A 27,097-nucleotide genomic window follows, 5' to 3' on the forward strand; every position below is an offset into this window, starting at 1 on the left:
TTTTTGATGGATGTTCATTCTCTACATATACAGTGGGGAGAACAAGTATTTGATACACTGCCGATTTCGCAGGTTTTCCTACTTACAAAGCATGTAGAGGTCTGTAATTTTTATTATAGGTACACTTCAACTGTGAGAGACGGATTCTAAAACAAAAATCCAGAAAATCACATTGTATGATTTTTAAGTAATTAATTTGCATTTTATTGCATGACATAAGTATTTGATCACCTACTAACCAGTAAGAATTCCGGCTCCCACAGACCTGTTAGTTTTTCTTTAAGAATCCCTCCTGTTCTCCACTCATTACCTGTATTAACTGCACCTGTTTGACACCTGTCCACACACTCAATCAAACAGACTCCAACCTCTCCAAAATGGCCAAGAGCAGAGAGCTGTTTAAGGACATCAGGGATAAAATTGTAGACCTGCACAAGGCTGGGATGGGCTACAGGACAATAGGCAAGCAGCTTGGTGAGAAGGCAACAACTGTTGGCGCAATTATTAGAAAATGGAAGAAGTTCAAGATGACGGTCAATCACCCTCGGTCCGGGGTTCCTTGCAAGATCTCACCTCGTGGGGCATCAATTTTTTAAATATTTATTTAACTAGGCAAGTCAGTTAAGAACAAAATCTTATTTTCAATGACGGCCTATGAACAGTGGGTTAACTGCCTGTTCAGGGGCAGAACGACAGATTTGTACTTTGTCAGCTCAGGGATTTGAACTTTCAACATTCCGGTTACTAGTCCAATGCTCTAACCACTAGGCTACCCTGCTGCACCAATGATCATGAGGAAGGTGAGGGATCAGCCCAGAACAACACGGCAATGACCTGAAGAGAGCTAGGACCACAGTCTCAAAGAAAACCATTAGTAACACACTACGCCGTCATGGATTAAAATCCTGCAGCGCACGCAAGGTCCCCCTGCTCAAGCCAGCGCATGTCCAGGCCCGTCTGAAGTTTGCCAATGACCATCTGGATGATCCAGAGGAGGAATGGGAGAAGGTCATGTCGTCTGATGAGACAAAAATAGAGCTTTCTGGTCTAAACTCCACTCGCCGTGTTTGGAGGAAGAAGAAGGATGAGTACAACCCCAAGAACACCATCCCAACCGTGAAGCATGCAGGTGGAAACATCATTCTTTGGGGATGCTTTTCTGCAAAGGGGACAGGACAACTGCACCGTATTGAGGGGAGGATGGATGGGGTCATGTATCGCGAGATCTTGGCCAACAACCTCATTCCCTCAGTAAGAGCATTGAAGATGGGTCCTGGCTGGGTCTTCCAGCATGACAACGACCCGAAACACACAGCCAGGGCAACTAAGGAGTGGCTCCGTAAGAAGCATCTCAATGTCCTGGAGTGGCCTAGCCAATCTCCAGACCTGAACCCAATAGAAAATCTTTGGAGGGAGCTGAAAGTTGGTATTGCCCAGCGACAGCCCTGAAACCTGAAGGATCTGGAGACGGTCTGTATGGAGGAGTGGGCCAAAATCCCTGCTGCAGTGTGTGCAAACCTGGTCAAGAACTACAGGAAACATATGATCTCTGTAATTGCAAACAAAGGTTTCTGTACCAAATATTAAGTTCTGCTTTTCTGATGTATCAAATACTTATGTCATGCAATAAAATGCAAATGAATTACTTAAAAATCATACAGTGTGATTTTCAGGATTACAGACCTCTACATGCTTTGTAAGTAGGAAAACCTGCAAAATCGGCAGTGTATCAAATACTTGTTCTCCCCACTGTAAGTCAGTTCCGTTCACATAACTCTCACAGATGAGGTAATTTTGTAACACAACCTCAACCATTTGCAACAGGATTTTTGACCCCTCTGAACCTTCCTCTAACAGGTCACATGACTTCTGTATCCTGGGGTGCGTTCAGTTCGCTTCAACGTTTGCTATGTCGGGTGACGGTTTGTATTGAATGAATGGTGCGCACTGTTCTTTAACAGCCTTTGAGGTGTGTTTAATCCCGTTTGGTGGGTGTGGTGTATGTAGCCTGATCAAGATGGGTATGACCATTGGAAATAATTGGAAAAAGTCATGCTGCCCACCATATGGTAACTGCGTTTTGGGCCACCAAAATCATGTTTTTCAACTGGTCGTTCAGTACACTACCATTTCCATTCAATTCAACGTTGCACCAAGTTCTGTTGTACTGAACGCAACCCTGTACTTGCCGGATGCTAATCTGACCTCTGGTGACCTTTCAACCTATGGAGGAGGTTGTGGACTTGGCAATCACTGTGGGGCAACCAAGGCAGTGTGATATGTAACGTTCACTTAGATATACTGTATCCATGGTATGTGCAGGCTTTTGTTCCAGCCCAGCTATAACACAACTGATTCAACTAATTAACTAGTCATGGTCTTCACTCATTCAGTTAGAATAAAGTTTGTTAGTTAACTAACCCTGGCGTAAGTTTACCAAAAATGATGGATGCATTCAGCCAACCACTCATCCTAATGACCACCTCACCAAACCTTCCACCATCTGTCCTCTGGATGAAGTCAGTGGTGACCTTCATCTAATGATTCTGACCCCTTCTGGAATGCAGGGCTTGACCCTTGACCCTTAACCCCTGAGAGGACGATAAGAGGTCCCTGGCGCTGATAGCAGCTCAAACACACACATACACAGCGCGGCTCTCACAGTGTAAACATTGGCGCTGACTAACAAAGCCATTGCCAGTGATAAACCAGCCTGCCACACATAAACACTTTCCTCCACTATCCTCCTTCTTTTAAACGGTCAACATTAGCCTGCCTTTGTTGGCTACTTGCTGGACTGTCCTGACAGAGAGCAAGTGTGGTCATGCATAACTGGCTGGATGAAAACCTTTGCAGTTGCTCTGCTGTCAGTGACATGCCAGGACAGATATGTAGGGCTACAGCTTTGTTTTATGTAGCAATAGCAATTTAGAGGTCATTTCCTGAACTTTCCAGTGCATCCCAACCCATTTACTTCCTAACCTGCTCAAGCCTAAAAATGTCCCAAAAACCAATTATTCCATTACCTCATGAATTGGTTAATTCCACTCTGTGGCTCAAAGGCTACTCTCTTACAGTAAACATAGGACCCTCTGGCTCACATTTAGTCAACTAAATCATCACATGCACAATGGGTCCTGGGTCTTAAGAACATATCCCCTTGTTCAGCTCATCCATCTCCTCTCTAACACCAGTTTGAGCCCTCTGTGAAACCAAAACCATTCCACCCCTAGGGCACAACTTAAACCGGTCCTCTCTGGTCACTCATGTACACACACACACATACATCGATGCTCTCTACTAACAAGTCAGCTATTAGGGTAGTCAGCTCTCTGGGTAGTTTAGTTAATCAGATTAGCTGGGGGAGGGGCGTGTGTGTGTGTCCACAGGAGAGCAGATGTGAAAGGCAGACAGGCTAAGACCGTCTGACTGTCCCTGGGATTCTTACTGTCTGTCCCTCTATCCCTCTGTCTAATACTGTCGGTTAGACTGCCTGCCGGTGTCCCTCTATCTGTCCGTCTCTCTGTAGGTCTCTCTATAGATATACAGTGCCTTGCGAAAGTATTCGGCCCCCTTGAACTTTGCGACCTTTTGCCACATTTCAGGCTTCAAACATAAAGATATAAAACTGTATTTTTTTGTGAAGAATCAACAACAAGTGGGACACAATCATGAAGTGGAACGACATTTATTGGATATTTCAAACTTTTTTAACAAATCAAAAACTGAAAAATTGGGTGTGCAAAATTATTCAGCCCCCTTAAGTTAATACTTTGTAGCGCCACCTTTTGCTGTGATTACAGCTGTAAGTCGCTTGGGGTATGTCTCTATCAGTTTTGCACATCGAGAGACTGAATTTTTTCCCATTCCTCCTTGCAAAACAGCTCGAGCTCAGTGAGGTTGGATGGAGAGCATTTGTGAACAGCAGTTTTCAGTTCTTTCCACAGATTCTCGATTGGATTCAGGTCTGGACTTTGACCATTTGGCCATTCTAACACCTGGATATGTTTATTTTTGAACCATTCCATTGTAGATTTTGCTTTATGTTTTGGATCATTGTCTTGTTGGAAGACAAATCTCCGTCCCAGTCTCGGTCTTTTGCAGACTCCATCAGGTTTTCTTCCAGAATGGTCCTGTATTTGGCTCCATCCATCTTCCCATCAATTTTAACCATCTTCCCTGTCCCTGCTGAAGAAAAGCAGGCCCAAACCATGATGCTGCCACCACCATATTTGACAGTGGGGATGGTGTGTTCAGGGTGATGAGCTGTGTTGCTTTTACGCCAAACATAACGTTTTGCATTGTTGCCAAAAAGTTCAATTTTGGTTTCATCTGACCAGAGCATCTTCTTCCACATGTTTGGTGTGTCTCCCAGGTGGCTTGTGGCAAACTTTAAACGACACTTTTAATTTATATCTTTAAGAAATGGCTTTCTTCTTGCCACTCTTCCATAAAGGCCAGATTTGTGCAATATACGACTGATTGTTGTCCTATGGACAGAGTCTCCCACCTCAGCTGTAGATCTCTGCAGTTCATCCAGAGTGATCATGGGCCTCTTGGCTGCATCTCTGATCAGTCTTCTCCTTGTATGAGCTGAAAGTTTAGAGGGACGGCCAGGTCTTGGTAGATTTGCAGAGGTCTGATATTCCTTCCATTTCAATATTATCGCTTGCACAGTGCTCCTTGGGATGTTTAAAGCTTGGGAAATCTTTTGTATCCAAATCCGGCTTTAAACTTCTTCACAACAGTATCTCGGACCTGCCTGTTGTGTTCTTTGTTCTTCATGATGCTCTATGCGCTTTTGACGGACCTCTGAGACTATCACAGTGCAGGTGCATTTATACGGAGACTTGATTACACACAGGTGGATTATATTTATCATCATTAGTCATTTAGGTCAACATTGGATCATTCAGAGATCCTCACTGAACTTCTGGAGAGAGTTTGCTGCACTGAAAGTAAAGGGGCTGAATAATTTTGCACGCCCAATCTTTCAGTTTTTGATTTGTTAAAAAAGTTTGAAATATCCAATAAATGTCGTTCCACTTCATGATTGTGTCCCACTTGTTGTTGATTCTTCACAAAAAATACAGTTTTCTATCTTTATGTTTGAAGCCTGAAATGTGGCAAAAGGTCGCAAAGTTCAAAGGGTCCGAATACTTTCGCAAGGCACTGTATATGTCTGTCTATAAGAGGCTAACCCATGGTAACCCATAGTTGTCTCTTTGTGTATCTCTGCCACCTCTATGGCCACTTCAATCACAAACCCTGTCTTTCAATTCTCAATTTCACTCTCTGTCTGTCTCTACAACTCTCTCTTCCAAATCTCCCATGACTAATGTTTTGAGAAACCTAATGAGACCAAGAGAGGCGTAGTGACTGTGGCAGAGTAATGTTGAAATTTCCGCCTTTTATTTTCTTCCCGGTGTACAGGAAGTAAGAGCTTCCCAGAGTGGAGGATTCCCATTCCCAAAGTGGATGCTGTCTGTCTGTCGGACCCCAGCGTCTCCTCTCTGCCCAAACCCTCAACCACCACCTCTAAACCTTTAGTCACCTCCAGTCTACCAGCAAGGCCAACCTCACCGCTCCTCTCCTTTCCTTTCCTTTCCTTTCTCCCCTCTCTGAGAAGTGTGTGTGTGTGTGTTTGTGTGTGTTTGTGTGTGTGTGTGTGTGTGTGTGTGTGTGTGTGTGTGTGTGTGTGTGTGTGTGTGTGTGTGTGTGTGTGTGTGTGTGTGTGTGTGTGTGTGTCAAAGTTATGACCCAATTCTGTACCATCAACTTGATAGTAAGGAGGTGGGTGAAGAGGGCTACAATAGTCATTTACAACATTAACAATGTCTACACTGTATTTCTGATAAATTTGATGTTATTTTAATGGATAAAAAATGTGTTTTTCTTTTAAAAAACACTAACATTTCTAAGTGACCCAAAACATTTGAACAGTAGTGTATATTCACACATTCAGAATGATAGACAATCCTCTCTCGTCCCTGTCAACATTCGGTTTGAAGCGCAGTAGTTGTCTCGGCTCAAACCCAGGGTTGCATTCATTTCGTTGATTCAGTTGCAAAACGTTTTGCAACAGAAACAGTTTACTTCAAACGGAAAACGTTTTGAAACTAAACGAGAGTTTCTATTGGACAAATTCAGATACGTCCCTTTGGCTTTTTCGTTTGGTTCTTAAACGGTAAACGATTTCAATTGCAAGACGTAATGAATTCTGCCGAATATGCTATATTTCATGGCTATGGAGAAAAATCATGCGTTGGATTTGTTGGGTGTGCATACAGTGGGGTGGACTGTTTCATGGCTATGGAGAAAAATCATGCGTTGGATTTTTTAAACATTATTCATGTTATTTTTGCCATGCAGAGTATGTTCATTCACCTGGTCTGCAAATTGTTTTCATGTGATTCCTGAGCTAGAGCTGTTTCCACCTCAATTAGTGCTACTTTTCAGGTTAGGAACCCAGCGGCGCTAAGACCTCCTTCAGCTCAGGCTGTAGAGGCACATTTACACATGGGGTGTATTCATTACGTCTTGCAATGGAAATCGTTTACCGTTTAAGAACCAAACGAAAGAGCCAAAGGGACGTATCTGAATTTGTCCAATTGAAACTCTCGTTTAGTTTCAAAACGTTTTCCGTTTGAAGTAAACTGTTTCTGTTGCAAAACGTTTTGCAACTGAATCGATGAAATGAATGCACCCCTGGGTTTGAGCAGAGACAACTACTGCGCTTCAAACCGAATGTTGACAGGGACGAGAGAGGATTGTCTATCAGTGCGTTCTGTGAGCTGTCAGTAAAGAACTCAGTCCAGGTTTATTTAACGCGTTTTGTTTCCTTTTTATGCATTCTATTGGCGTGAATGGGGGATTTCCCACCGGTTTATCTTCTTCGTTTGGTCCTGTCGCTGGATAATTTTGGATGCAATGGGAATAGGAATACGTGCGCTGTGGTCTGAGGCAGCAGGCAGCAGACTCGGTGTCGATCTACTGTAGTAGCCTTGATGGAAACCATGTCTCCCCAGCAGGGAACTATCGGACAGAATAGGTCTGGCTCTTTGACAGGGAAAAGCAAGTTCTGCGCGCTACCAGACAGCAAAAAGGTAACTAGAGAATTGTGGATTTTTAAAATTTGCATTATAACGTATTATTGTGCCATTATGAAGTGGGGGGATAGTATTTGTCTTCTTTTGGGTTTGTCATTGGGTTTTCTACTTGCTCTATATCGTCTATCGCCAGGTAGCATGCCATGCAGTTGTATTGTTGGCAAAGTATAGGCTAAATGGGAATTGATATGATAATTTGGCTTCCAGCCTAATTGAGGTTGTGTGCATTATTCACAGATGCTATTGAGCGTTACTGGTCATATTTGAAGCTGAGGGTATGTTATCATCTACATTTCCAGCTTGTTCAGTCTGGGGCTTCTCTTTGTGCCACTTGATTTGAGGGATGGATTCCTGCGCTTTAACCTTTAATATTATTTCATACTTACTAGTGTTTCTTTTTTGTGTATTTCATAATATCAGACAGCTGCTGGATAATTATATTATGGTTACTAATGCGTTCTAAGAAAAAAAAAGTTAATGCAGGCGTATTTAAAATTGATTCGGCTAAATGTTATTCAGTTTGTGGAAATGCATGTGTAAAATTACGCATTGCCACCTACTGCATATACCTAGATAAAAAATATTAAGATAGCATATTCGGCAGAATGTTTCACATCCATTTAAAAAATATATATATTCGAGTGAGTCTCCTACTCAAAGTTTGATGAGATACATATTGATAATGTTTAACATATGGAAGCAAATGAACTATGAAAGCAAATAAACTATGCAACATGCTGATAATCTGCTCTCAGATCACAAGTCACCAGACAGACAACAGTCACGCTGTGCTTGAGCGGCTACAGTACGTGCGCACTGGGAGCAGAGTCAATGGATTTACCTACTGTCTGACCCATCCGTCGCCCCACTCAGCATACAATCTCATTTAGTTGTTAATGTTAATTTGCATAAATCATTCACGTAATTCATGAAATAGATATTGCTTTAGACTTGCAACATAGCTTCAGTTTTAGTGCAAATATCACGATGTTCAACACAGCTACTCAGCGGCGTTGTATGTACACTTATTTCCCTACAATCCTAACACATTTGTAGTATAGTATGCTATGTCAATAAACGCGTTGCCTTACTATTGCTGATAATACATTCTGAGCCAACAACAATTAATCAATGAAATTAAGTTATAGTTAACAGCGCCTCCATTCTACTCCTGTTTGGAATATGTAACTGCACTTTGAAGGTACGAGGTCAGTGGTAAGCTTGCCTTTACAACAGTTTACTGGAGTGCAAAGAAGCAAGTCGTTGCGCTAATTGGAAGTGGTCTTTGAAAGTCACATCCCACTGGGCACAGACGTGAATTCAATGTCTATTCCACCGTTGGTTCAATATAATTTCATTGAAATTACTTGGAAACAATGTTGATTCAAACAGTGTGTGCCCAGTGGGATGATTGACACACTCAATATGCATTTTCTGTCATATACAAATATCAATCTCTAGTTCGGGGGCTGGAACATAAATTACCACATTTGGTACTCGGGCCACCAGTTGGGGAACCCTGCTCTAGTACAGGACATTTTCAATTTGTAGTATATTTGAGGTTTAAAAAGGCTTCGGAAGTTGGTCATTTCCACTTGGAAAAAATTTGTCAATCCCAACAAAATCGGCAATAATTATAATCCACATAATAATTCACATTTCTTGTTGCTGCAGGATTATTTTACTGCTGTAGCAAACTGACTCGAATTAAGATCCTACATCTGTAGTAGGAAGAATCAAGTCAAACTGTTCTCTGATAACAAATATTTTTATGAGGGAAGTTCTCAGTTTACCCCTAATGCCCTCTAATGCGTGCAACCAATGAAAAAAGGATCCTTTGGAAAGTTCCATACAGCTTGTCCTCATGATTGAGTTCACTTGGTGAATCAATCAAATATTATGATCCACGAATGCTGACGGCTTTATTGATATCGATTCATTGAGCTTAGCCACTGCATTGCAATGGCATCGTCTAAGAATTGTAAAACTAACCGCTAAGCTGCAGCTCTTCATGTAGCATCATGTAACATGTTGTGCAATGTTATAATATGGTTGCCAGCCTGACCAAGCTACTTTGAGAGTTAAACGTTGTTTTATAGTGATTAGGTTTACGATGTGAAATGATGTGGTGAGAAATCATAGGGTAAAACAGAGAATTTGCGGACTTCAAGGGCACGTTGAAAAGAGGTTGTTAAGCCAACCTTATTGTACAAAACATGAAGAACACCTTTTTCCATGACAATACTGACCAGGTGAATCAAGATGAAAGCTATGATGCCTTATTTATATCACTTGTTAAATCCACTTCAATGAAGGTGAGGAGACAGTTTAAAGAAAGATGTTTAAGCCTTGAGACAATTGAGACATGGATTGTGTATGTGTGCCATTCACAGGGTGAATGAACAAGACAAAATATTTAAGTGCCTTTGAACGGGATATGGTATTAGGTGCCAGGCACATAGGTTTCTGTCAAGAACTGCAACGCTACTGGGTTTTTCACACTCAACAGTTTCCCGTGTGTATCAGGAATGGTCCACCACCTAAAGGACATCTAGCCAACTTGAAACAACTGTGGGAAGCCTTGGAGTCAACATGGGCCAGCGTCCCTGTGGAATGCTTTCGATTCCTTGGAGAGTCCATGCTCCAACGAACTGAGGCTGTTCTCAGGGCAAAAGTGGGTGCAACTCAATATTAGGAAGGAGTAAAAATTGTCTGTCCTTGGTTGCAACACTCACTACCGAGTTCCAAACTGCCTCTGGAAGCAACGTCAGCACAAGAACTGTTCGTCGGGAGCTAAGATCTAGTCTAAGATCACCATGCGCAATGCCAAGTGTCAGCTGGAGTGATGTAAAGCTCACCGCCATTGTACCCTGGATCAGTGGAAAAACGTTCTCTGGAGTGATGAATCATGCATCACCATCTGGCAGTCCAATGGACGAATCTGGGTTTGGCGGATGCCAGGAGAACGCTACCTTCCCCGAATATGTAGTGCCAATTGTACCTTTTTGTGGAGAAGGAATAATGATCTGGGTCCCCTTAGTTCCAGTGAAGGGAAATTTTAACTCTACAGCATTCAACTACATTCTAGACGATTCTGTGCTTCCAACTTTGTGTCAAAAGTTTGGGGAAGGCCCTTTCTTGTTTCAGCATGACAATGCCCAGTGCAAAAAGCGAGGTACATAGAAATGGTTTGTCAAGATCGGCGTGGAAGAACTTGTCTGGCCTGCACAGAACCCTGACCTCAACCCCATTGAACATGTTTGGGATGAATTCGAACACCGACAGAGAGCCAGGCCTAATCACCCAACGTCATTGCTCGACCTCACTAATGCTCCTGTGGCTAAATGGAAGCAAGTCCCCGCAGCAATGTTCCAACATCTAGCGAAAAGCCTTCCCAGAAGAGTGGAGGCTGTTTTAGCAACAAATGGGGGGCCAACTCCAAATTAATGCCCATGATTTTGGAATGAGATGTTCAATGGGAAGGTGTCCACATACTTTTGTAGTGTACTGTATGTTACCCAAGACACTGGCAGAGACTGCTTCACAATTCACAAGTTTTTTTTCACATACATTTCTGTGGTGGCCTACTCAATTCCTGATTTTGTGAGAGAGATGATGATTTATCTAGAAACATCAACAGTACAGAGAGAGATGACAAACATTGTGCAACAAACCACAATCCTACTTCTTTCTTTCTTTCTTTCTTTCTTTCTTTCTTTCTTTCTTTCTTTCTTTCTTTCTTTCTTTCTTTCTTTCTTTATTTTCTTTCTTTCTTTCTTTCCCCACCCCTCCTTATCCCCCGCTAGACAGAGATGTAGTTTATGACTAGCAGGGTGTGTTCCGGTATGACCTCTGTAAGTATGACTACAGTAAATTAGGGCAAGGGGGATACCTAGTCAGTTGTACAACTGAATGCCTTCAACTGAAATGTGTCTTCTGCATTTAACCCAACCCCTCTGAATCAGAGAGGTGCGGGGGGCTGCCTTAATCGTCATCCATGTCTTCGGCGCCCAGGGAACAGTGGGTTAACTGCCTTGCTCAAGGCAGGGCAGAACTTACAGGGCAGAACTTACAGTGGACTATATGAATAATGACTCACTAACTATGTGAAATATAGCCTATTCTGGACTCACTAACTATGTGAACTCTAGCCTATTCTGGAGTGAACACAGTATTCTCTCCCTCCCTCTTTTCTCTCCGTAGCAGATGAAGACCCTGGCCCACCGACGACAGTCCGCCCCCTCCCTGGTCATCAGCAAAGCTCTTACCAAATCACGAAGCATGTCCAGGTACAGTAACAGCTTGTCAGATACCTCTATTCAAGTAACTGCTACCTATCACTACATGTAGTCTCTATAGACTGTGCCCATACATAGGGTCTGGAGTCAGACCAAATGGTCAGGAACAAAACCACTGTTCCAGATTCAGCTATATTGTTTGCTCTCAACTTTTGACTTAGAAAGGGAAAGTAGGTCTGGTATCCACTCTAGGGGATTTATTCTCTTTCTAGGGCATAGTGATATCATTTCCATCTTTCAGCACTGGCCTGACTTATGAGAAAGCACATTCCCTGCAGGCCAATGCAGAGGGAGAATTGCCTCTTTTTCACTATCCATCATTGTTAGTTCTGACAAGGGGATTCTAAAGTACAGCCATCAAAAGGTTTTTTAATATCTTTAGATTGAGGTGTGTGTGCTCACGTGTTTTTAATGTCTTTAGATTGAGGTGTGTGTGCTCACATGTTTTTAATGTCTTTAGATTGAGATGTGTGTGCTCACGTGTTTTTAATGTCTTTAGATTGAGGTGTGTGTGCTCACATGTTTTTAATGTCTTTAGATTGAGGTGTGTGTGCTCACGTGTTTTTAATGTCTTTAGATTGAGGTGTGTGTGCTCGCATGTTTTTAATGTCTTTAGATTGAGGTGTGTGTGCTCACATGTTTTTAATGTCTTTAGATTGAGGTGTGTGTGCTCACATGTTTTTAATGTCTTTAGATTGAGGTGTGTGTGCTCACATGTTTTTAATGTCTTTAGATTGAGGTGTGTGTGCTCACGTGTTTTTAATGTCTTTAGATTGAGGTGTGTGTGCTCACATGTTTTTAATGTCTTTAGATTGAGGTGTGTGTGCTCACATGTTTTTAATGTCTTTAGATTGAGGTGTGTGTGCTCACATGTTTTTAATGTCTTTAGATTGAGGTGTGTGTGCTCACATGTTTTTAATGTCTTTAGATTGAGGTGTGTGTGCTCACATGTTTTTAATATCTTTAGATTGAGGTGTGTGTGCTCACATGTTTTTAATATCTTTAGATTGAGGTGTGTGTGCTCACTTGTTTTTAATATCTTTAGATTGAAGTGTGTGTGCGCACGTGTGAGTCTCTGTGTTCATAAATTTGATTTATCAATAGAGAACAGCATGTGTCACGCTGAACACCCCACAAATCATTTACAGTAGTTCCCCAGGAGACTTGAATTATTACAGCACTGCTAGGAAAATGTTTACACGTCAAACAAACACATTTGTCCAGTGTTAGACAAGCTAGAGAAACCTTGTTCTGCTGTTGTTTGACATGTTTATGTGTGTTCTAGTGCTGACTGCTTACCCAGTGATTTTAGGCTGAGTTGGAGCATATTAAGTGTGAAACTGGACCACTAAGGAGTGTTGAGCTGAACATTTTTGACGCTTTAATGGGTCATTGCCCTCTTGGATGGAGGTACTGTGTGTCTGCCATAGAGTGAGTGTGTGTGTGTGTGAATGAGTGTGAATGAGTGTGTGTTAGCAAGTGTGTGTGTGCCCAGAGTTGCTGTGTGTCCTTTCGCTCTTTCCTTTCGCTTAGGCCCGTATGTCACCCCCCCCCCCGTCACCTCATCTAAAAGTCTCCTCATCCTGCTCCAGCTTTACGACTCCAGGGCTAAAGTCAGTCCCCACTGAGGAACAATATAATACAGGACACACTTCCACAGAGCACCCCGGCCTGCAGCAGTGAAATAGATATGGGAGGAGGGGGATACTAGAAACTACACATAGTTTTAACAATATTCAAGACCCTGTTTTCCATGGCCACCAGGCATCATGTGTCATGCAGGAGATTTCCTGTTATGGAGAGTTTTATAACACAGAGCTTCACTTCTCTTATTATTTCTAATAGCCTGGAGCCCTCTCTACTACCTTCTACCACTGGCGTTATATGACAGTTACTGTATATACGGTACATTGACCATGGTCATTGTCCACACTAGAACTTATGTAGGTACAGAACATGGCTTCTTGTCCTTCCCTACGTTAAAACATCACTCTCAACAACCATACCACCCTACAGCACTCCTTCTACCCTATTTATGAAAGACAAAGTGTGTTGGCATTGCTTTCCAAGAACCATGAAGTGAGTTTTTGGAAAGAACACACTGGTGGTATTGTTATAAGACCCCCATCTCTCCTGCTACAGGGGTCAACTCCATCTCCCCCGCTACATTGGTCCACTCCATCTCCCCTGCTACATTGGTCCACTCCATTTCCCCTGCTACATTGGTCCACTCCATCTCCCATACTTCAGGGGTCCACTCCATCTCCCCTGCTACAGGGGTCCACTCCATCTCCCATACTTCAGGGGTCCACTCCATCTCCCATACTTCAGGGGTCCACTCCATCTCCCCTACTACAGGGGTCCACTCCATCTCCCATACTTCAGGGGTCCACTCCATCTCCCATACTTCAGGGGTCCACTCCATCTCGTCTGATACAGGGGTCCACTGCATCTCGCCAGCTACAGGGGTCCACTCCATCTCCCCTGCTACATTGGTCCACTCCATCTCCCCTGCTACATTGGTCCACTCCATCTCCCATACTTCAGGGGTCCACTCCATCTCCCCTGCTACAGGGGTCCACTCCATCTCCCCTACTACAGGGGTCCACTCCATCTCCCCTACTACAGGGGTCCACTCCATCTCCCCTACTACAGGGGTCCACTCCATCTCCCATACTTCAGGGGTCCACTCCATCTCCCCTACTACAGGGGTCCACTCCATCTCCCCTACTACAGGGGTCCACTCCATCTCCCATACTTCAGGGGTCCACTCCATCTCCCCTACTACAGGGGTCCACTCCATCTCCCATACTTCAGGGGTCCACTCCATCTCCCCTACTACAGGGGTCCACTCCATCTCCGCTACTACAGGGGTCCACTCCATCTCCCCTACTACAGGGGTCCACTCCATCTCCCATACTTCAGGGGTCCACTCCATCTCCCCTACTACAGGGGTCCACTCCATCTCCCATACTTCAGGGGTCCACTCCATCTCCCATACTTCAGGGGTCCACTCCATCTCCCATACTTCAGGGGTCCACTCCATCTCGTCTGATTCAGGGGTCCACTGCATCTCGCCAGCTACAGGGGTCCACTCCATCTCCCATACTTCAGGGGTCCACTCCATCTCCCATACTACAGGGGTCCACTCCATCTTCCATACTTCAGGGGTCCACTCCATCTCCCCTACTACAGGGGTCCACTCCATCTCCCCTACTACAGGGGTCCACTCCATCTCCCATACTTCAGGGGTCCACTCCATCTCCCATACTTCAGGGGTCCACTCCATCTCCCCTACTACAGGGGTCCACTCCATCTCCCCTACTACAGGGGTCCACTCCATCTCCCATACTTCAGGGGTCCACTCCATCTCCCATACTTCAGGGGTCCACTCCATCTCCCCTACTACAGGGGTCCACTCCATCTCACTGGATACACTGGATGACTCATGTTAGATAAGGGAACAGATTGTGAATAGAAGAGGTGTGCAGGGGTGGGTGTGTGAGTGTGTATATTTGAGAAAGCTTGGGTGGATGGGAAAAGAGATAAAGTGAGTGTAGTTCTCTTGGTCAGCTAAAGTTTGGATTATAAATCCAATTGTCAGTTGTGACATCTTCATTCAAGACGTAACCATGGTATATTGGCAGCAGTGTATTGGTGCAGTGTGCACTTTGGCTTAGGTCTCTCACCATGGTTGACAAGATGGCTAACACAAACACACATGCATGTATACACACACACTGCACCGTTAATCACAGCACTTCACAGAGTGTCAGTGGTGTTGGTCTGGACAGTGTTTGTCTGGAGGAGAACTAAAGCTAATGCTAACCCTTTTCACACACACACACACACACACACACACACACACTCACACACACACGATAAACACGCAAAACACACACACACCGCTAGGTCCAAACACACTGTTTGACAAACCCGGTCAAAGTTCAAAAGTTACATACAGTAAGCCAATGAGATTTACATAAAGTTTTCCCCTCCTGTTTCTAACCAAGGGGTCTTATTAAACCACAATTTATTTACTTTTCCCTCGGATTGTCATCATAAACTGCTAAACCTTTTGTGCACCTCTGAGAAGTCAAGTGCACTATTTAGGTCTAGACAGGTGCAGACAAATTGATGATAAATTAGCCTCGACAATAAATTTGCTCAAATTCTCAGGAGAGCTGTTGGCCATTCATTGTTGGAGAAAACACTAACAGAATTCAACCAGAGCAAAGCAAAAGGACAGTGTCCTATAAGGATGTGTAATGTGTCTGTCTGGGGGATACAGAGCAGGAGGGTCACAGGGCTTAGAGAACATACGTAGTGTGGAGATGAGGTAGGGTTTGTGTGTGTGTGGCATCTGAGGGACAGCTGTTTATCCAGCTGCTGTCCTCTAGGGGGTCTCTTCTTACAGATGTTCTCGTCCACACTGGGGGGGGGTTTACAACACACACATCTGGACCAGGGTGACCTCATCTCCTGGCTGCAGCCCCCGGTAACCTTGACACTCCCCACCTCCTTGTGTGTGTGTGTATGTGTCAGAGAGAGTGAGAGAGGGAGAGCGAGAGGGAGGGAGGGAGGGAGAGAGAGAGAGAGATAGAGAGTACATCAAGGAAAGCCAGTGTGACCATGATCAGGATAAGAGGGTGGTGTTATTCGTTAGGCGTTCTGATTGGCTAGTCAGCCTGAAATAGTGTTGACTGGCTCATCAATATTCACCATTCTCTCCCTAAATGCATGCTGGGTTGTGCTGTGTTGTCACTAGTTACCACAACCACAAAGTCAAAATTGTCTCTGTCATAAAAATGTATGAAAACAAAAATTTGCTTTATGGTCTTCATTTAAGGTTAGGGTTAGGCATACGATTACTAGGTTAGGTTTAAAATCAGATTTTAAGAAGAACAATTGTAGAAATAGGCGGGGTTGAGCCATTATTAAGATCCTATAAGGATGTGTAATGTGTCTGTCTGGGGGATACAGAGCAGGAGGGTCACAGGGCTTAGAGAACATACGTAGTGTGGAGATGAGGTAGGGTTTGTGTGTGTGTGTGTGTGGCATCTGAGGGACAGCTGCTGTCCTATGGGGGGTCTCTTCTTACAGATGTTCTCATCCACACGGGGGGGGGGGGGGGGGGGGGGGCGGGGGGGGGTTACAACACACACATCTGGACCAGGGTGACCTCATCTCCTGGCTGCAGCCCCCGGTAACCTTGACACACCCCACCTCCTTGTTTGTGTGTGTCAGAGAGAGCAAGAGAGGGAGAGATAGAGATATAGGTAGAGAGAGAGAGAGAGAGAGTCTAGGTACGGGGTACATCAAGGAAAGCCAATGTGACCATAATCGGGATAAGAGGGTGGCATTCTGATTGGCTACTAGGTCTAATATAGTGATGGCAGGCTCATCAATATTCACAATTCTCTCCCTAAAGGTATGCTGGGACATTAGTATGCTGTGTTGTGCTGTTGTCTCACAGGGTTGGGCTTAGAGGCCTTACCCCACAGGAGCCCCCCGAGAATAAACAACCCTTTTCTGAAAAGTCAACATCTCGCTCCACAGGACTGTTCCCCAACAAAAATGGCCGTGTATGTGGTGTGTATGCAAATTACCTCTTTGTCCAATTTATCAACATTATATTACACACAATGGTGTTGTTAGCCAATCATCCATCAGCTTCAATGGAACAGGAGCTCAGATGCCAATAAACCATTCAGGGGAAGGGATGTGGGTTGAATATGGAAGTTTGGTGTCTGTATAGAAGGAGAGAGAGATATTATGTGAATCTGTTCTGTGTGTGTGTGGACTCTATGACTTAGGCACTTCCTTGACATATTATGTATTAAGAAAAGCGGTTAGAGAAGGATGGTGTGATATGGTTTTATAATCACCCTGAGAGTCGTTGAAGCTTGTTCTAAGTGGTCTTCTGTTATGGTGTTAGTTAGGGTTATATTTCAGAATTTTTAGGGGTCCAGGGGTAAGAACCTCACCCAACCTCACCCTAGTTTTGAATCATGGTTTCGGCCTTTAATACTCATCCAGAAGCAATGAATCAATAGGAAACTGAAGACCTTAGTCTGTGGTTCTCTTTCACTCACTCTTTTTGGAATAGGAAGCGTTTTAAAAACATAGAAAGACCAAGGCACGTCAGAGTCACTCTGTCTTTCATTAGGTAATTACAATATATAACTGATTAATTACACAAGTCAATGACAAAAGAGATCTGTAAAATGAGTGTGCAGGGATATTTGATGCCAAGCTTTTGGTTCTTCCCAGTGTTAGGAAGAAACTGTTTGAAGGGAGTTCTCTGGGGTTGGTGGTTAGGAATATTTGTGTGTGCACCCGTGTGTGTACAGGGCCATTATCTCTCGAATGTGAGCTGAGAATCCGATCTTACTGCCTGCTGTAAACAGGAAAGGACAGAGCCCTGCAACTATTTCCGTTGTTCCTGGAAAAAGGCCAACTTGTTCCATCTGCTGTACTTGCCCCTGGCAGATATTGACATCATTCAGAAAGATGTATCTTTCCCTAGAACCTGATACAGAGGTTATATCTGTGTGCTTCTGTGTGTCTTTGCATGTGTAATTGTATGACCAAAATTGGGAGCACAGGGTTCATCCATAAACTCAACCCAGGGCACCCACACCTCCTCTCATTCTGACCCCAAACAGTTATCCTCCTGACCCATTGGCCCATTGGGAGCCAACGTGAAATGACCCCTCTACTGTCTGATGACCTGGTTATTCTAACAGTATGTGATGTGTGTGTGTGTTGACAGGGAGAACTGCCTGTCCCCAGTCAGCCCAGAGAAGTGTCCCCTGGTGCAGGCGTTCCTCTCTCCATGGAGGGTGTTCCTGGCCCATGCCCACACCCAGCTGCAGACCGGTTTACAGACACAGGAGAGACACCTCTTCCTCTTCACTGACACACTCCTTATCGCCAAGGCCAAGTGAGTCTCTCTCTGTGTGTGTGTGTGTGTGTGTGTGTGTGTGTGTGTGTGTGTGTGTGTGTGTGTGTGTGTGTGTGTGTGTGTGTGTGTGTGAGTGTGTGTGTGAGTGTGAGTGTGAGTGTGAGTGAGTGAGTGAGTGAGTGAGTGAGTGAGTGAGTGAGTGAGTGAGAGTGAGTGGGGCGCTAAAAACAGCATTCCATCTCTTTTCTCTCCAGCAAGTCTAAAAACACCCGTTCCAGGTCTGTGAAACATATCCCTCTCTTATCCCATCTTCCCTCTACTCCATCCCTCCATCGCTCCTATCCAGCCTATAATTACCTCTCAGCCAATCAAATCCATCTGATCCATCCCAGATCAAAGACCACCGAGGGGCTCCCCACCCACAACACAACCTTCAGGAAACGATCAGGGTGTTGAACCAACGTTGCTGAGATGTTGTGTCAGCAGAACTGGGCCTCTCTCTCCAACCTATATTCAACATCACCTGCCCCTGGGTGGAGCTGACCCATACAGTGGAGACAGCTATAATTACATTATGGGTGAAAAATAGTAGGCTAGGAAGTTAGGAAGGAGTACGTGTGTGTATCGGAGGTGTGCACATGTGTACAGTATATAGGTTTATTTATGTGTTATGTGTCTTGTGGCAGAACAGGGGGTTTGATCTAGACGTTTACACAAATCAGACACGGACTAGTGTTATACCTCAGTTTCAAGGGTGTTTTTTTTAAACCAATAAAGAAAAGGACCAGTTCGAGACCTGACACATCCAGCAGAGGGAGCCACTGCCCCGTGATGTAAACTCCATCTGTCACCAGGCCTCGTCTGCACCAGCATCGGTACCTGGAAATTGGGCCTCACGAGAACCGAATGGGAGCACAGGGCTTCCTTCAAGCGCCTGAAGCCGCTTTGGCCTCATCTGACCACTTCACTGTTTTCGGGAGGCAGGCCCTGGTCAGATCGGTAAGGGTAGAGGTTATAGCCGCAAAGTTGGACTTGACCTGTGTCTTGGTGCGGGGAACGGGCTAGTCACAAACCGCCTGGACCTTCCTCTCCTGGAGCTTGACGTTCCCACATCCAATCAAATACCCCAGGTACTCCACCTCCTCGAACACCAGCTTGCATTTCTTGGGATTCGCTGTCAACCTGGCTTGTCTGAGCGTGTCCAGTAACGCCTGGAGGCGCATCAGGTGCTCTTCCCAGCCTTGGCTGTGGATGATGATGTCATCCAAATAGACTGCTGCATACTGTTCTTCTTCCGGTAGGAGGTTGCCAAGGGTACCAGCCAATATCCCTTGGTCAGCTCCAGGGTCCTGAAGGCCTTTCCCAACCGGTTGATGAGCTCGTCCAACCTCGGCATGGGGTAGTCGTCAAACAAAGTAATTACGGTTTGAGCACCAACACAATGGGGCTGCACCATGCACTGTGGGACTCCTCGATGACTCTCATCCTCAGCATAGCCTCCACCTCCTGCTTCACAGCCTTCCTTCGTGCCTCTGGGATCCTGTATGGCCTCTTTTGTACGGTTTATCCAGGCTGGGTGAGGACGTGGTGTTGAATGAGGGTCGTTCGTCCTGGCTTCTCGGAAAACACGTTGGTGTTCCGATCGATGATGTCACGTTCATCGTAACGAGGAGAAAAAGGCGCAGCATGATAAGAATACATTCTTCTTTATTTAGACGAAGAACACTAAACAAACTAGCTAAACAACAAAACAACCGTGAAGCTATAAGACACGAGTGCTGACAGGCAACTATACATAGACAATAACCCACAAAACCAAAATGGAAAATTGCAACCTAAATAGGATCCCCAATCAGAGACAACGATAAACAGCTGCCTCTGATTGGGAACCAATTCAGGCCACCATAGACCTACATTTACCTAGACAAACAAAAACCCCATAGATATACAAAAAACCATAGACAAGACAAAAACACACATACCACCCTCGTCACACCCTGACCTAACCAAAATAATAAAGAAAACTAAGATAACTAAGGTCAAGGCGTGACAGATGAGCTCCTGGATCGCTTGCTTCTGGGCCAGTTTGAGGTCCTCATTGCTCAGGACCAGTTGATATCCCGGGTTTTGTCCACAACACTGCCAAGGCTGTCCTTACGTGCCACCTCTTCAATTGATTCACGTGGTAAATCTGATTGGGTTTCCGTCTCCCCGGCTGCCGTACGCAGTAATTAATGGGTCCCAGCTTCTCTTTCACCTCGTATGGCCAGTGCCGTATTGTACGGAACTTACTTTCTGTGGTGGGGATTAAAATGAGCACCTTGTCACCCACATGGAACTCTCGGGGATGGGTACCCCGGCTTGGGCGCACTGGGCCTTCTCCATATGTTCCCTTACCAATGGCCATATGGCTGTTATCCACTCCCTCATCATCTATACGTGTTCCACCACACTGCGTAAGTAGGTTGGCTGGGCTTCCCACACCTCCTTGCCAAGATATAGTAGGCTGCATGGTCTCCTCCCATAGAGGAGTTCAAAGGGGGAAAACTCAGTGGAGGCTTGGGGCACTTCTCGGATCGAGAACATTAGGTGGGGTAGTAGCTGGTCCCAGTTCTTCCTGTCCCGCTCAATGACCTTCCGCAACATTTGTTTGAGCGTCTTATTTAACCCCTTGATGAGCCCATCCATCTCCGGATGAAAGACGGAGTTCCGGATCTGCTTTATCCATAAGAGAGCACACAAATCTTTAATTAGTCGGGACATGAACTCGGTACCTTGGTCAGTCAGGATCTTGTTCGGGATGCCCACCCGGCTGAAGAGGTGGAACAGCTCCCGGCGATTCCCTTGGAGACTGCCGCCTTAGGGGAATGGCCTCGGGATATTGGGTCGCATAATCTACTATCACCAGGATGAACAGGTGTCCTCAAGCCATTTTTTCCAGGGGCCCACTATGTCCATGGCGATGCGTTCAAATGGCACTCCGATGATCGGTAGGGGAACCAATGGGTTCCGGAAGTGTGCTTTTGGGGTGGTGATTTGACACTCCAGGCAGCTGCAGCAATAGTCTTCCATGGCCCACCTCATCCCTGGCTATTGTTCAGGCAAATGAGAAATAAGTGCACTCAGGATATCCGGAAGGCCAAAGTTAGTTACTTTAAGGAGCAGTTCCTTCTCTGTGGGTCTAACCCCAAGAAGTTCTGGAAAACAGTTAAAGACCTGGAGAATAAACCCTGCTCCTCACAGCTGCCCATGTTCCTTAATGTTGATGATGTGGTTGTTACTGAAAGAAGCACATAGCTGCTCTGTAATCACCTCATCAAAAGTCAGGATTCCTATTTGACTCAGCCATGCCTCCCTGTCCGTCCAACATTTCCTCATCCCTCACCCCTTCTAATGCGACTATCCCCGATGCTTCTCCCTCTTTTCCCCCTGCCTCTCTACAAAGTTTCTCCCTGCAAGCAGTCACTGAGTCTGAGGTAATAAACGAGCTACGTAAACTTGACCCCAAAACTAGACCCTTTCTTCTTTAAGGTTGCTGCTCCTATCATCGCTAAGCCTATCTCCAACCTTTTTAACCTGTCTCACCTGTCTGGGGAGGTTCCCATTGCTTGGAAGGCAGCCACAGTTCATCCTTTATTTAAAGGGGGAGATCAAACTGATCTGAACTGTTTTAGGCCTATTTCTATTTTGCCTTGTTTATCAAAAGTGTTGGAAAAACCTGTCAATAATCAACTCACTGGCTTTCTTGATGTCTATAGTATTCGCTCTGGTATGCAATCTGGTTTCAGCTCAGGTTATGGATGTGTCACTGCAACCTTTAAAAGTCCTCAATGATATCACCATTGCCCTTGATTCTAAGCAAGACAGTGTTGCTATTTTTATATACTTGGCCAAAGCTTTTGATACACTAGACCATTCCATTCTTGTGGGAGTACTGGTGTCTCTGAGGGGTTTTTGGCCTGGTTTGCTAACTACCTCTCTCAAAGAGTTCAGTGTATAAAGTCAGAAAATCTGCTGTCTCAGCCACTGCCTGTCACCAAGGGAGTACCCCAAGGATCAATCCTAGGCCCCACGCTCTTCTCAATTTACATCAACAACATAGCTCAGGCAGTAGGAAGCTCTCTCATCCATTTATATGCTGATGATACAGTCTTATACTCAGCTGGCCCCTCCCCGGATTTTGTGTGAAATGCTCTACAACAAAGCTTTCTTAGTGTCCAACAAACTTTCTCTACCCATATCCTTGTTCTGAACATCACCAAAACAAAGGTCATGTGGTTTGGTAAGAAGAATGCCCCTCTTCCCACAGGTGTTATTACTACCTCTGAGGGTTTAGGCTTATACAAGTACTTGGGAGTATGGCTAGACGGTGCACTGTCCTTCTCTTAGCACATATCAATGCTGCAGGCTAAAGTTAAATCTAGACTTGGTTTCCTCTATCTTAATCGCTCCTCTTTCACCCCAGCTGCCAAACTAACCCTGATTCAGATGACCATCCTACCCATGCTAGATTACAGAGACATAATTTATAGATCGGCAGGTAAGGGTGCTTTCGAGCGGCTAGATGTTCTTTACAATTCGGACATCAGATTTGTCACCAATGCCCCTTATAGGACACATCACTGCACTCTATACTCCTCTGTAAACTTCCCCTATCTGAGATATCTACTGCAACCCTCATCCTCCACATACAACACCCGTTCTGCCAGTCACATTCTGTTAAAGGTCCCCAAAGTACACACACATCCCTGGGTCACTCCTCTTTTCAGTTCACTGTAGCTAGCGACTGGAACGAGCTGCAACAAACACTCAAACTGGACAGTTTTATCTCAATCTCTTCATTCAAAGACTCAATCATGGACACTCTTACTGACAGTTGTGGCTGCTTTGTGTGATGTATTGTTGTCTCTACCTTCTTGCCCTTTGTGCTGTTGTCTGTGCCCAATAATATTTGTACCATGTTTTGTGCTGCTACCTTGTTGTGTTGCTACCATGTTGTTGTTATGTTATGTTGTGTTGCTACCATGCTGTGTTGTCATGTGTTGCTGCCTTGCTATGTTGTTGTCTTAGGTCTCTGTTTATTTAGTGTTGTGTTGTCTCTCTTGTCATGATGTGTGTTTTGTCCTATATTCATATTGGATTTATTTTTTTATTTTTATCCCAGGCCCACGTCTCAGCAGGAGGCCTTTTTTCCTTTTGGTAAGCCGTCATTGTAAATAAGAATTTGTTCTTAACTGACTTGCCTAGTTAAATAAAGGTTAAATAAATACATTTAAAATCCTGGCCAGTGGAACCGTGCGGCGATCCGTTCCCAGGTTTTCTCCATTCCCAGGTGGGCCCCCAACAAATAAGTGTGGACCAGCTGAAGAACTGTTCCGACGTACTGGCGGGTCAGCAACAACACTTTGTGAAGTTCCCCCTGTTCGTGCAACACCTGATACAACAGCTGGCCATCCACCACTATCACCTCGGCCGCGGCGGCTTTCAAGTTTGGATCCTCCCACTGGGTGGTCCCAAACTGTACCCTCAGGGGTCTCAGGGCAGGTATCTCTGCGGGTCCCTCGAAATTGAGGAGGGGGGCATGGGTTCCTCCTCCGGTTGTTCACCAGGTGAGGTTGGTTCCGGCGCCCCCTCGGATCCCCGACTCCTGGTCCGAAGACCCGGGGCTGGCAACCACTTGCTTCGGGGTCGCACAGGTGGCAGTCCGACGGCACTCTCGTCGGTCGCCGGCTTGTACTCTTTTTCCAAGCTTGTGCCTCCACAGTTCTGTGAACAGAGGACAATCTCGTCCCACAAGGAGGGGTACTGGACAATTCAGGTACGGCACCTACCACCATCTGGCAGCTCCCTTGTGGCATCACGATGGTGGCCTGCCCGGTCGAATACCGCTTGGTGTTGCCGTGGACACAGGAGACGGACATCTCCTCACCATGGTTGGTAGGATGGGCCAGCAGGCGCGCTTGTACGAGCGTTACCACACTCCAGGAATTGAACAGAGCGTGGGTGTTGTGACTGTTGACTTTCCCCGGGACCATGGGTGCTGGTGGTTTCGCTGTGGGCCCAACAGGATGTGACGTGGTTTACTGCATGGCCCGTCCCGTCTCCGGGGCACGCTGATGACTACAACTACTCGCGACCCTGGCAATTCGAGAGTGGAAAGCTGTCATCAAGTTAAAGGGTGGTTACTTTGAAGAATCTCAAATGTTTGGGGTACTACATGATTCCATAAGTGTTATTTCATAGTTTTGATGTCTTCACCATTATTCAACAATGTAGAAAATATATATATAATGTAGGAATGTTGAGAATTCGACCATGGATATTAATTAATGTACTGTATGTGCCCAGAGATATGTGATTCAGTGTGTGTGTGTGTGCGAGTATATTAAACTGTTTGTGACCCTCTTGTGTTTCCTGCAGGTCATCCACACACTTCAAGCTGAAGGCTCAGGTGCGTATGTGTGAGATGTGGACAGCAGGCTGTATGGAGGAAGTGTGTGAAGGCACCACCAGTCCAGAAAGGAGCTTCGTCATGGGCTGGCCCACTTTCAACTGTGTCGCCACATTCAGGTACACGCACGCACGCACGCACGCACGCACGCATACACACACACACACACACACACACATGCACACACACACACACACACACACACACACACACACACCTATGTATGAAAGAAGACTGGTTAGTGTATTATTACTGTATACTCTGTACTTATAGTGAGAAAGTCCCTTTAATAAATCCTAATTGAGTATGCACAGCACAGTACAGTACAGGACTTGTTATACTGTGTCTCAGAACAAGGAACAACCACTAGAACAGTAAATTCTTAACCCTCCACCACACCACAACCTGGGTCATATTCCTAATCGTAATCCCCCTTACTCTGACCACAGAGAGCCAGGGATTGCAAAATATCACACACACACACACTATATGCCTTGACACCAGGAATTCATAGGAACTATGCAGTTTTACAGGGACACATTATGTAAGAGAAGATGAGAAAAATAAGATGGTTATCCGACTTCATTTCCCCTTCTTATTTTCGGTCTCCTCTGTCTGCAGTTCTGTGGAGCACAAGGAGAAGTGGCTTTCTCTCATCAAAAGGTAACCAAAATTGACGGGAGACGATATTTTTCATAACTTACTCTGACAGTAATATTCTATGGCTTGACTTCAGTATAGAATAGACTAGAAGTATGGCTTGTGTGAAATAAAGTGTTATTTTCTCATTCTGACTTCCTTCATTCCTCCAGTCGAATAAATGAAGAGAAAGAGAAGGATGACCCCAAGACCATTCCTTTGAAAATATTTGCAAAGGACATTGGGAATTGTGCTTATGTAAGTTTACGAATGCGGTGGTGCAGGTCTGTGTGTGTGGGGGGGTTCTTTCTTGGTTGTGTGTGTGCTTGTGTTAATTTATTTAATGTTTTTGTGCTTTTCCCCAGGCTAAGACTCTAGCTGTCAGTAATTCCGACAGCACCACTGATGTAATCCGAATGGCACTACAGCTGTTTGGCATTTCGGTAAGTGTGTGCGCTTGTTTCTGAGTGTGTGTGCTTGTGTGTGTGAGTGGGTATGTTTTGGAAGTGTGTTCTTTGGTGCCATTCTTTCTATCTCTCTCTCTCTCTCTCTCTCTCTCTCTCTCTCTCTCTTTCGCTCTCTCTCTCTCGCTCTCTCTCTCTTTCGCTCTCTCTCTCTCTCTCTCTCTCTAGGGCTGTGTGAAAGACCACCAGTTGTGGATGAGCTCCTATAAGGATGACTCCCCCTATCCTCTGATTGGTGAGTTTACCTCCATTACCCAACCCTACTCATCCCTTTTACACCCAGCATACACCTTAATTAGTGGTCAGGGGCAACTTCTACCTACTCCAACTCTTTACTCCGCGGTCAAAAGTTGCTCTGCTTTGGTATTCTTCCTCCCGTTAACGACGAGGTAGATAAAAGACTAGCTGAATACTGTAAACCTGGTCTGGTCACATCTCAGGACAGACTCACGTCCCCTGACGTCTAACCTCCTGACCCTCTCCTCTCTAACCCTTCAGGGCACGAGTTTCCCTTCAGTATCAAGATGAGTCACATTCGTAATGCGGGAGCAGGAGGAGATGGAGGGAAGGATGCGATTCCTCCTCCGGAGGAGGACCAGGGGACGATGCTGCTGGACCAGTGTCTCCCTCCAGACACCCAGTGCCAGTTCATCCTCAAGCCCAGCCGGGTGGACCTCAGACAGGCTCCGCTCATAGGTATGAGACCCCTTACCGACAGTGAACGGATTAACAGAAAAAAAGGGTTATGTTTCCTTCAAAAATGTGTCGCATCCCTTTTTTGCACTTGTTTACTTCATACCTCCTTCTTTTCCCTCATACGTCTTTCTCTCTGAAAGTACGGAATGAGAGAGAGACAGAGAGAGAGAGAGAGAGAGAGAGAGAGAGAGAGAGAACATAGAGAGAGTGTGCGTGAGAATGTGTTCCAGGATGCTCATTGAGGACGCTCCACTGAATCACCCACAAGATCCTCAGATTCCTCTCTATCCCCGTCAAGTTCTGACATAAGCCTCCATTTAACCACACCGTCCAATATTCGCTACACCAGCCTAATTATTTCCATCTAACAAGTGTTTTACAAACATGGCGAAGGGTGTCACTGATGGATTTGTGTATCAACTCTGCTATGACACCAAATATTTTTACCCATCCATCCAGAAAATGAAAGGTTTTTATTGGCTAGGAGAGAAATATGGCATCTGTTTTGCAACAAACCCAAATGGATCCATTAA

The 27,097-nt window shown here is 45.2% G+C and overlaps 1 protein-coding gene across 3 annotated transcripts in view; it reads left to right on the plus strand.

Moving 5' to 3' along the window:
* LOC110504495 (rho GTPase-activating protein 20) overlaps window positions 1-27,097 on the plus strand; it is a 53,553-nt gene that overhangs the window by 10,208 nt on the left and 16,248 nt on the right. The window contains exons 1-9 of one of the 3 annotated variants that reach the window (XM_036974982.1): window positions 6,733-7,106; window positions 11,313-11,398; window positions 18,183-18,353; window positions 24,735-24,884; window positions 25,387-25,428; window positions 25,578-25,662; window positions 25,770-25,847; window positions 26,037-26,103; window positions 26,367-26,564. In XM_036974982.1, coding sequence (XP_036830877.1) covers window positions 7,008-7,106; window positions 11,313-11,398; window positions 18,183-18,353; window positions 24,735-24,884; window positions 25,387-25,428; window positions 25,578-25,662; window positions 25,770-25,847; window positions 26,037-26,103; window positions 26,367-26,564 — 976 coding nt within the window. In that variant the 5' untranslated portion in view covers window positions 6,733-7,007. Of the gene's footprint in view, window positions 1-6,732; window positions 7,107-11,312; window positions 11,399-18,182; window positions 18,354-24,734; window positions 24,885-25,386; window positions 25,429-25,577; window positions 25,663-25,769; window positions 25,848-26,036; window positions 26,104-26,366; window positions 26,565-27,097 lie in introns of those variants that run through there. The other 2 variants (XM_036974983.1, XM_036974984.1) reach the window with 2 other exon arrangements.

Source organism: Oncorhynchus mykiss, chromosome 3, assembly GCF_013265735.2.
Source record: "Oncorhynchus mykiss isolate Arlee chromosome 3, USDA_OmykA_1.1, whole genome shotgun sequence".
NCBI lineage: Eukaryota > Metazoa > Chordata > Actinopteri > Salmoniformes > Salmonidae > Oncorhynchus > Oncorhynchus mykiss.